This window comes from Bradysia coprophila, unplaced genomic scaffold, assembly GCF_014529535.1.
Source record: "Bradysia coprophila strain Holo2 unplaced genomic scaffold, BU_Bcop_v1 contig_94, whole genome shotgun sequence".
Classification (NCBI taxonomy): Eukaryota; Metazoa; Arthropoda; class Insecta; order Diptera; family Sciaridae; genus Bradysia; species Bradysia coprophila.
In genome coordinates this window covers 9,677,930-9,688,437 of record NW_023504022.1, presented here as the reverse complement: position 1 = coordinate 9,688,437, position 10,508 = coordinate 9,677,930, and the positions used below count along the sequence as shown (strand labels likewise).

At 34.1% G+C, this 10,508-nt stretch overlaps 2 protein-coding genes across 3 annotated transcripts; both read right to left on the bottom strand.

The window, feature by feature from the left end:
• Positions 1-2,469: 2,469 nt before the first annotated feature.
• LOC119085361 lies at positions 2,470-3,456 on the bottom strand. The gene has a single exon (XM_037195740.1). The coding sequence runs from the start codon at positions 3,383-3,385 to the stop codon at positions 2,489-2,491; it is 897 nt and encodes a 298-aa protein (XP_037051635.1). The 5' UTR covers positions 3,386-3,456; the 3' UTR covers positions 2,470-2,488.
• Positions 3,457-4,669: 1,213 nt separating this feature from the next.
• On the bottom strand, positions 4,670-8,080 carry LOC119085362 (carbonic anhydrase 4-like). 2 transcript variants are annotated; one of them, XM_037195741.1, is made up of 4 exons: positions 7,921-8,080; positions 5,479-5,730; positions 5,072-5,417; positions 4,670-5,008 (listed from the first exon to the last, which is right to left on the bottom strand). In XM_037195741.1, the coding sequence occupies exons 2-4, from the start codon at positions 5,726-5,728 to the stop codon at positions 4,729-4,731; spliced, it is 876 nt and encodes a 291-aa protein (XP_037051636.1). In that variant the 5' UTR covers positions 5,729-5,730; positions 7,921-8,080; the 3' UTR covers positions 4,670-4,728. The 2 variants fall into 2 exon arrangements, with proteins under 2 accessions (XP_037051636.1, XP_037051637.1); XM_037195742.1 differs by lacking the exon at positions 7,921-8,080 and having other exon boundaries at positions 5,479-5,732.
• Between the last annotated feature and the right edge of the window lie 2,428 nt (positions 8,081-10,508).

Here is a 10,508-nt window from a genome sequence, read left to right as displayed (position 1 = left end):
CAGTAAGTTTTATGATTCATTAAGAAGTATCGGCCAAATGTGAGAAAATTCAAGAAAATATTGGAAAATGTTTTCCCAATAGTGGTATCTGTCGGTAGTTGAAAATGTAAATTTAAACACGAAAATTCAAACTGAATTTTCAAAAGAGTTTCAGAACAACATTTTACGGTTTTATAAAAGCGAATCAAATGTAATATGAAAATAAACCCTAAAATTAAGCAAGGCAAACGTAAAAGAAATGATAAAATTAGTTCAGTTTAAAACATTTGATCTTTCACACACATATAGTATCCGTACTAAAAGAAAAAAGAGAAATCAATGGATGTGGCGTTTGTTATTGTCACTTATGAATGAATTTTATATAAATACAAAAAAGGAGAAATTCTTCACCCCCTCTGTACATAAAAAACATAACCATTTTTAAAGGACAATTTAGCAATATTATAAGGAATAAAAATCTCTATGTGGTTCAAAAAAGTTTAAATTATAAATAAATTAGAGAAAATGAATTTAAAAAAAATTAAATTTGAAATATTTATACAAAAAAATGATCAAAAATAAACGCCACAATTTTTAAATTAAAAAAAAAGATGGATAGTGTAATGTCGAAAACGTATATTTACATTAAAAAAAAAAAGAAAAAGCATAAAGTGCAGATGCGTGTAACTGGGGTTTTAAAACTGCAATATTTATAAGTAAAAAATGTGTAAAAAAATTAATCTGAACAAAAAATACAAAAACAAAAAAAATTAACTAAAAATTGAACAGAACATAAAAATATATTTGCAAAAATTTTATGAAAACAAAAAAAAAAATAAAATAAAAAGAGAAAAATGTACAAAAAGTATTTATTAAAACCAGTAAACCAGAAATTTTCCCAATTTTTTTTTTGTTGTGCTATAGTTTTCAGTTTTTCGTTTTGTTTCCCTTTTTGTTTTTGAAAACATTTTTTGTTCTCTCTTTGTTTTTCCCTTTTGTTGTAAATAAGAAGTATGTTTGCATTCAATGAATTAGTAACATTAATGTTTATAAAAAGAAGAAATGATGATTGTAAAGTAGAGAAAGAAAAAGAAAAAGTTTCAATGTCGGCAAATTGCAAAAGAAAACACACAAATGAAAATGAGAACAAGAAGAAAAAAGTTATTTACAAAAGAATTCCTTATTCTTTAACAAAAAAAAATTTATGAAGAAAAAGTGAAATGAAATTATGGAAGAAAAATGTAATATTTAAGAAAATCTTTTGTAAGATTGGTTAAGCAAATTGATGAAAAATTGTTATTGTAATTTTTGGATTATGTTATTCATATTTAATTAAAGAAATAAAATAAATATTTTATTGGTTAAAATTAAAAACAAAAGAAAAAAAGATTCTTTCAATTCTCTTCGCCATAGTTAATGCCAAGCGAGCAGTGCCAGTGCGGCTTTAGATCGTGTTTCTTTTCGGAGACCAAACATCAAACCAACGAAACTTAGTTGGTACTTAAAATTAACAGTTCGATTTCACTACCAGCAGTGGAAAACCGAATCTATTACGTTTTCTTTTACAACTACAAGCCGATCGTTAAATCCATTACTTCTATAGTTTGAAATATTTGATAGAAAATCTTTTACTTCTTTAGTTTTAACATACCGAGGGTAACATCATTTGGATATAGTACTTTTCCAAACGAATGTTGAAATTCTTTTGTAGCGAATGAGAGGTTTCCAACACGAGTCGAGGGAAGTTCTAGAATTGAATTCGTTAAAAAGGTATTTTCATATGCGTTGGGAACAACGTTTTGTTTATAGTGTAGTGGAAATGAGCGGCGAAGTCTCTATATTTCAGAACTGGACAGAGCTATTTTCGGGAACTTTTTCGAGAATGCTCAAGAATTTTTCAAGAATTTTGCGACTGGATGATACTAATCTGGAAATGTTCATAGAAAATTGTTTCTGTCCTACCGTAGTTCAAGAACTCCAAGGTCTGTATACATAAGACAATACTTAGTTTCAAAATCGACATTTTTCTTGGTTTGAATGCATGCAAAAAGTAACAAACTAAAGTAATAGACAAGAATGTGTCTGCTTTCCACTTAATCTATTTCGGCTTATAATCTTTTTTTTGTGTCTAAAGTGTTCGAGCTCACGATACTTACAAAATCTTTTATTTAATTCAAAATTTCATTGACAAAGAATTTTCAAAACGACAATCCTCTGAGGATGTCAAGAATTTTCCTATTGTTTTCTTAGGATTTTTACTGATTTTAGATACATTTTGAGGTATTTTCTAAGAATTTTCATTTCACTGACAAATGACTTGACTTACAAATGACCGAATTTCGGAAGTAATGACCCACTACCCTATACAATTAGAAAAAAAATAGGAAGATAGAACGAAGGTATTACGCACTGATCAACAAGGAGGTTAGTCCTCATGAAGCGTGTCCAGCATCTCCATCAGCACCTTCAATTAAAAATGACAAGAAGAAGTAAATTAAAAATTGGAATTTTATTGTTTCGTATTTGCATTCCGTAATGCCGTGAGAATTTTGATCTTTTTCAGTTCTAAGATTTGCAACGACAATGGATCTAGGTGTTGTGTGCTTTGTGTCACGTATTTTGCGTCTGTAGCTGCATTCAGTGCACCAATATACTCGGCTAAAAGTTCATTTTTTCTCTCGGCTGCCTTTGCTAATACTTCCAGTGCTTCAACGCGTCGTCGATCGAGATCCTGTCGACTATCATATGGTGTCTGGTCGTCATAGTCGTTCGGCTCGAAACCATTTTCCAGATCGTTGCCGTTTTCAGCGTATGCTATAGATGGGTCTGATGTTGAATTAAAATCGCCGAAGAAAGCGACGCGTCCCACGTTCGATTCGGTGTCGTAATTATCGGTGTCGGCGAACGAATGTGATTGTGACTGCGGTGCCAAAATTGGATGATTTGCATTCGCCGCATTAGCCTTCATTTGGTGATAATGATTGAACTTCGGACTTTTACGTAGGATTTCGAAGCATTCGGAGAATGGCCATTTCTTTGCATTTGTTGTGGTCATGTACAGGTCAATCGTTTCGTCATAGACACTACCCACCAGTTTTCCTTCAGCAGCCCGATTAGTTACGACCTTAAAGCATTCACTGAATTTCATGACACATCTACTGATTAGACCCCACCGTTGTCTGACTGCATTCCAGCTTCGCTTTTTTATTTTGGCATGTTCTTGAACTTCCTTCCAAAAGGCATCGCCTTGCTGGTCTCTGCCCTTCAACGGATCGTTAGATATAGCCAGCCAAGCAATGCAAATGTTTCGGTCATCAGCAGCGGAAAAGTTTTTGCCTCGATGTGATGTTGGACGATTTGGGTTGCGTTTTGATTCTTCATTTAGTGGATCCTCTGTGTTGTCCATTTCAAAGCAAAAATGTTTACAAACATTTAATCAACACACACAGTAGGTGTTTTTTTCAATGTTATGACAGACGAGACCGACGAAAGATTTTTAGAACTACCATCAGAAAACTCTTTTAGAACGGTCGCTCTTGTTGGAATAATCACGAACAGATGGGGCGACTGATGTTCCGTTTGAAAATAGAGGAGAATTTTTGTTTTGCATTCATCGTAGTTTTTTCACCTGTGTTCCATTGTTGCGATGTCTTTCACTTCAGTCACGGCAGATTCCATCATTTATAGTCGTGAAGGATATTTTAGAAACATCATCTGTCATCGACAGCAGCTACAACAAATAAACGATGACCTCCGGTTAACTTGTGGTCTTGTAACAGTGAAATGTATGTTAAAACACATGAAGTACAAGATTCCTAGGCTATCCTTTAATCATAAAAAGTAATAAATTTAATGAATCAGTTGACCCACACTCTTAATTTATTTTTCTGTAAAAATTCCAAATTTATCGAAACATGTTGTGTACACGCCGTACACCAAATTTAGCTGTGGTCCGTACAGCATGAAAAGCCGCTTGGAGGCTACATACAAATTTTAAAAAATTTCATGTAAAAATTGAAAAGACCCTTCGGGAATCGCCCGACTTCACAGTATAGTCAGTCGAGGCCTGGGTCCCGTACTTTGGCGCTTTGTAAATTTTAGACTTAAACCTTTATTTTTAACGGAAATTGATGCGATTACTAACCACTGCAAGCTTAACGATCTCCACAGAATATATCGAACTTATCTGTTCTTGTAGTCTGGCACCAGAGATAGGGCTACGTATCCATAGGGATTGTCCTCACCAATCTGAGGACGTTGGGTAATTAGGAACTCCAAGATTTTCTTATTAATTTTCATGATAGAATTAACACGGTCAGGAGGTGGGGAACAAAGGGTCTTTGATCTAAATTCCTGCTTCTCAATGGACAAGCCTCCCATACAAACTATAATCTATAATCAACTACCTAAACTTATTGTGTGGCTTTTAAAAATTCAATTCAAGTTCGGGTCGGGTTTCAAATTTTTCGGTTTAAGGTTTCAGAAATTTAATTCTGGTCTGGCTCGGAAAACCTCGACCCTCTCAACTGTCGTCCCAAATTATTATTATTTTGGAAGCAATTTCATTTCTTTTCATCTTCTTCTTATTTTTGCCTTACTTTTGCTGTCTAATCTTCCGCACAGGTCATAACCCAGCTTGCACAATTATAGTACATTCTTCTTATAGAAACCACAAACAGACCAAAAACGTAAATTTCAACAAAAAAACAACATCTAATTCTTCTTAACCATCGTTAACAACATTTACGATTACTTTTTCGCCAAGTACTTAACGATCCTCTCACCGCGTTCTTGAATTGGCCGTACATTCTCTCCAATACGCCTTGTCCGCGATTTCTTTACGTTGCGAAACTTCTGAATCAGTGATGGACTCACACGAATCGGATTCTTTACAACAGTCCATTCAACAACTTCGTTACAGTCTGGCGTTGTCAATGAACCATAATATCGGTAGAAATACTCTCCTCTTTCGGGTAAAAATGTAGATAGATCGATTCGTTGACGGATATGTGTGGCATTACGACCGATCCTGAGAGAATTTTAATTTCTTTTATTACTAAATTATTGCAACTGATGATCAAGACTGAATTACTTGGGAATATTAGTGGCAATGGTGTCGAAACCAGAATTATAGCTCAAATCGCTTCCTTCTGCGATAAATACGGCAACCACTGCTACACCTTTTGGATCACCTGAATTCACAGCTGCAGTGTAATTATCGTATTTAGCGTCGTAATGTACAAGATGTGCTTCCATTGCGAAATACTCGTTATCGATTGCATGCTCTGAGCCATTGTTCGAACCATAGCCCCAGTGAAAATGAATTTCCGCAAATATGTACGGGTAACTGAATTCATAGCCACTCATCTTGCCAAAAGATGTTGCCTCAGGCTCTAAGGTCACCCGAATTGTGTGTCCGGTGTCGGTAATCCAAAATTCTTAATTGTGAGTGGACTATTGAGATACCTTTTATACCAAATTTGTTTGCATCGAACTTACCATCACTGCAATAATATTCGTTAAAATCTAATTCGACGCGCCGAGTCCGTTGGAAATGTGGTACGTGGGGCAAATTTATTGGACTCTGACGTGTTCCGGTTTTACACTGATCTTTCCAGTCCACACTATTAGGTCCGCAATCTTCGTCCTCGTAACAAAAATCATCTTGGCTAATTCGTCCATTATCCAGTCCCACCGATAGAGCGCACAAGCAGCTCAGAAATATTGCGAGTTTGATGGTATGTTGCATGACTGAGGGTAAGTAATAGTTTTTTAACTCTAATAAATTGCATTGCGCACAGGGACTATTTCTGAGAAAACATTTTCCCATATGTTTGTTGTTGTATTGCTGGCAACAATTTTAAGTAATTTAGATTTGTTTTTGTTGTGTAGCTGAGGTTTTGGTTGCCAATGACCATTGGCAACCAAAACCTCAGCTACACAACAAAAACAAATCTAAATTTTCCCATATTTTCTTGAATTATTGCCATGTTTTACTTGAACTTTCCCAAATTTCCATTGAATTTTCTAGGATTCTCGTATTTTCCGATATTTTCTTAAATTTTGTCAGAAAAAGTTTTTGGAAAATTTGATTTTTTTTAAAGAAAAGTTCGGGAAATTCAAGAAACATAAAAAAGTCTTTTCTAAGAAATAGTTCCTGATTGCACGTCAGTGTATTATCCAGGTGCAATTTTTAAGCGAGTATTTTCCCATTTTTCCAAAGTTTTCTCAAATTTTCATATAATTCTCTAAAAAAATATTGACAAAATTTTTGGGAAAACTCTTGAAAAATTAAGAAAATGTGAGAAAATGTTCCACCTAAAACAGTCCCTGTGCCATCATCTGTACTCTTAATTTACTTTTATACTTATCATAAGACAATCTAGATTCCTTTCGAGTTTTCAATTCGAATGAAAAGGACTGTATTGGAGCCTATCATTCAATTATATCTCTCAACTTTTTAATGAAAAATTCAAACTTATACTGTCGACAATTACTAAGTGATACTTAGTGGTACACTGATTGAACTCTATTGTAATACGTGTGATGATTGTGAATTCATTTAATTTATTCTTTTGATTTACTATATTTTTCTACTTTTAATTGTAAAGTGTCTGTAAATAGTTGACCTATTTTCGATCCAGACGGCCCCAATAAAATTTAATTTTATGCAATTTCGTCGCAAAATGTTTACATTAATGTACTTTTTATGACTAGTGTCACGTCACTAATCGTGTGGTGGTGTATAAAAGATGAACGTACTCCAACATACCATTGAATGTTGAATGTAAAAATTGGTTATGGTTATAACTTCACATCTTGTTACAAAAACAAACCCATCTCTCAACTTGTTGATGTTGCATAAATAACTATTATTTGAATTTTTCAATGAAAATTGTTAGCATTGTCAAGGAACAATACGAATATTAGATTAGAAATATATTCCATTCAAGAAAGGGCTATATCATTTGTTATTGGCAACGATGATAATTGGCGAAGAGCACTAGCTATAAGATTTTGTTTTTAGATTGTAAGAATTGTTATTTTGACTATCGCAAATATCAGCGATGCCGCAGCCTGCGACTTTTGAGCTCGAAAATAATTTTGATAACAAAGGCTATTTCTGAGAATTTATTTTTTTGGAATTTTACGAATTTTTTAAAGACTTTAAGAGTTTTAGGAATTTTAGGATTTTGCTTAGGAATTTAGGAGTTTTAGGAACTATTATCAATCAAATCCTGTTTGATAATGCTTAATGTAAAGGGGAAGTAACAGATGCTTGTTAACGTTCGTCTTATTTTGATAATTTGTAGTGAATGGAGTAAATCCACAATCCAATCCGATTCCACAATGAAATCACCATGACCAATGTTTTGAAGGAGAAGTATAGAACTTAAAAGTGCCAGTTCAACAGTGATCTTCAATTCCAAATATTTGTATTCATTGAAGCACGGAATAAGTGGATATGTTTAGTCTTCACATTCCTACATGCGAGAATTTATTGAATTTACACATGATTTGATGTGAACCAATAACCTCTCATACTAATTGGTCTGATTCACAAAGCGAGACTGGAAGACAAGTCTCGCGTTTCTTGAGTGCATCCAATATAAGTGGAAAGAACTGTATTATAGTCATGGATGTATGCAGTTTATAAAATGCACTACTGTGAAATTTCTGCGTGACGAAGTCCATTTTAACCTTAAACACACAGGAAATGTAGCGTATAATGATTCAATTTTCTTAACTACTATTGTTTTAAAGCTCGGTGTTTGTTGTCAAATCTTTTACTTCATTTGTTTAAATACAATTTTTCTAAGTAAAGAGAACACTGGCCGGAGGTAATTTATATTTTATCGTTGTTGTTGACGTTTTATTTATTGATCAATAGTTTAAAACCAACTGATAACAGCTGACTTCATCCAACTCATTAATTATTACCTCAACCTGGTTGTACTCCACAACTCCACTCAAAGACAGAAATTACTGTAAATACTTCGGTTCAAAGCAAACGAAAGCGACCGGACGATCGTGATTAAAATATGACTTTACCCTCCGAGAAATGAATTGCAACTGAAAAACGTTATGTCTGAAAGGAAAAACTAGAGTGTGTGGAATTGATTCAACAATTGATATGAATCGGATTAATGTAATTTGATCAATGGGAGTAATAAATGGTATTTACTTTTTAAGCTTCTGAATTGCGCACACAATTAAAAACATTTAACAAGCGTCACTGGGTTATAACGTTGAACCGAGACATATGTACATACTACAAGGTAATTAGCAAATTGTTTTATGATTTTGTGGCCGGCTACTGTTGAGTGGTTTAACTTAAGGTGGAACACAAGCGTATGATGTTCAATTGAGTTCACGGTTGATATAATTGAGTGAATTTTCCATTTATTTAGGAGTATTGCTCATTGAGCAGTGTAATCTAACGCTTTGCATTGCCAATTATACCTAAAGGCTCTGGTTCGGTAAATTTCACGATCGATATAAATGATATCTTGATCGATGTCATTTTCGTTTGTCAATCGTTAAGTTTGTACTGTAACAGAGTGCCGCAATGTTAGCCTCGTACAAATGTATCCAAATCTAGTGTTAAAAATCATTTCAACCTTTTAGGGCCTACACTAGAATTTCTTCGGATCTCAGCCATTCCCTAGAATTGAGTCATAAAAATGATATCTGCTCGTAAAGATCTTTAACTTTTTCTCCGAAACTTTTGATGAACAGATGCGTTTTCCATTGTAATTCGATATTTACTACAGGATAAAAAATGGAAAACGCAGCATAATTGTCGATCCCATCAACACAAAATTGCTCGTGTGCTATCGGCCTTAAGAGGCATCGATGCTTTGCTGAAAAGCATACATTTGGGCGTTTTTTAAATACTGGATTTCAGTTTACTTTTGATGACATCTTCCTAACCGATTTTTTTTTTCAAAGTGTACGACCGCAATAACGACCACGAATGTAAAGCTTTCACATTTGTGGTCGTTATTGCAAATGTTTATGAAAATTTCATTAAACTGCTCACGTTTCTCATAGCCATTCGTGGTCGTCATTGCGGTCGTCAATTTTTCGAAAAGGATTCTGATGAAAAGATATCATCAAAAATTAAATATGAGACACACAAATGTAGGCTACAATTTTAGCTAGGTACCTGTGCCTCTTAAGGTGCTCACGTTTCTCAGAGCCGGTCAAACGATTACAACCAAAATTAATTTTTACTCAAAGCTAACTCATTCGTGGTCGTTATTGCGGTGCCAATGCCTCTTAAGCATTGTTATGTATCCACGCTTCACTAACCATTCATACGATTTATTATTTTCGCTTCTAAAATCCCTGTGAAGTGAAAATCCCTGTACCAAAAAAACCTCCTAAATTATCTGTTCGTAGAGAAGCTATTCTGTCATGAAGACCTTCATGGAATGTCCATCTAGAAAAGCTTCTGAAAATTGGAAAATTTAAGTTTTCGCCAAACTCGGTAACCTTTTTGGACTTCTTGATTTTTTTATATCACAGTTGTCTCATAGTAAAAAATAATCCGAAATTGTGTTTGTAAATTCATTGAGTGAAATAAATCTTTTGAAATAATTTTGTTCATAGGAAGGAATAAGGAAAGTCGCAGCAATGAGTAAGCAGCAATGAGTAAGCAGCTTATTTGATCTTAGCTTCCCCATGCATCCGTAGTCATCCAGGCATATACATGGTCGATAAAAATATCTGACACCGGCTATTGCGGGTTGGCACCGAGGCCGATACAGGAATATGACAGCCTTCGGGAAAATAGTTCCGATTTTGATTAGAAATAATCTCTCAGTACTTTTCCCAGTCTATTCATCGCTACATATCATATTCAATGCATTCCTAAAAATTTAAAATTTCTTACGTAGTCATCTTGACTACCGATGATAGCACTATTGAATGTAATATAAAATTCCGTCCGGTAAATTCCGCTTCAGATTTTTCGTGCAAAATTGCTTTCACTTTTTACCAATTTTGTTTAAAAAAGAAAAATTCGCTGCATTCCAGCGTCCATCGTATTCTTATATATGCGTAATGGTGCAGTGATTGTCGGATTTTATTTATGAAATTTTATCACCTCACATGATAGCCACAGACAATTCTTTTTCTCTATTATGAATAAGATATTCGTGCAAGACGGTGTAAGGCAATAAATTGTGTAACTTAGCTGTTACTTGTATCGCTGTTGTGCTTGCGGTATTTACTGTTGGGTTTTGAATTACCTGCTTGAATGATTTTAACTTGGCATTCAGACTCTATGCGTAACAAACCACTAAATAGCGTTTTTCGTCGAACAAGAGAAATTATTAACAAAAATAATTTAATTTCGATGTAGGTCAAGTTAAGCTCGATGGAAATTAGGTTAAAATGCGTTCGATCTTGGCGTCTGAGTGACCGCAAAGCTTTCTGTGATAGAAATTAGAGTAAACTTTTACTTTCAAAACCAGTCAGTGTGTTTTCAGTTATGAAACAAACCGATGGATTTTCCCAAAAGT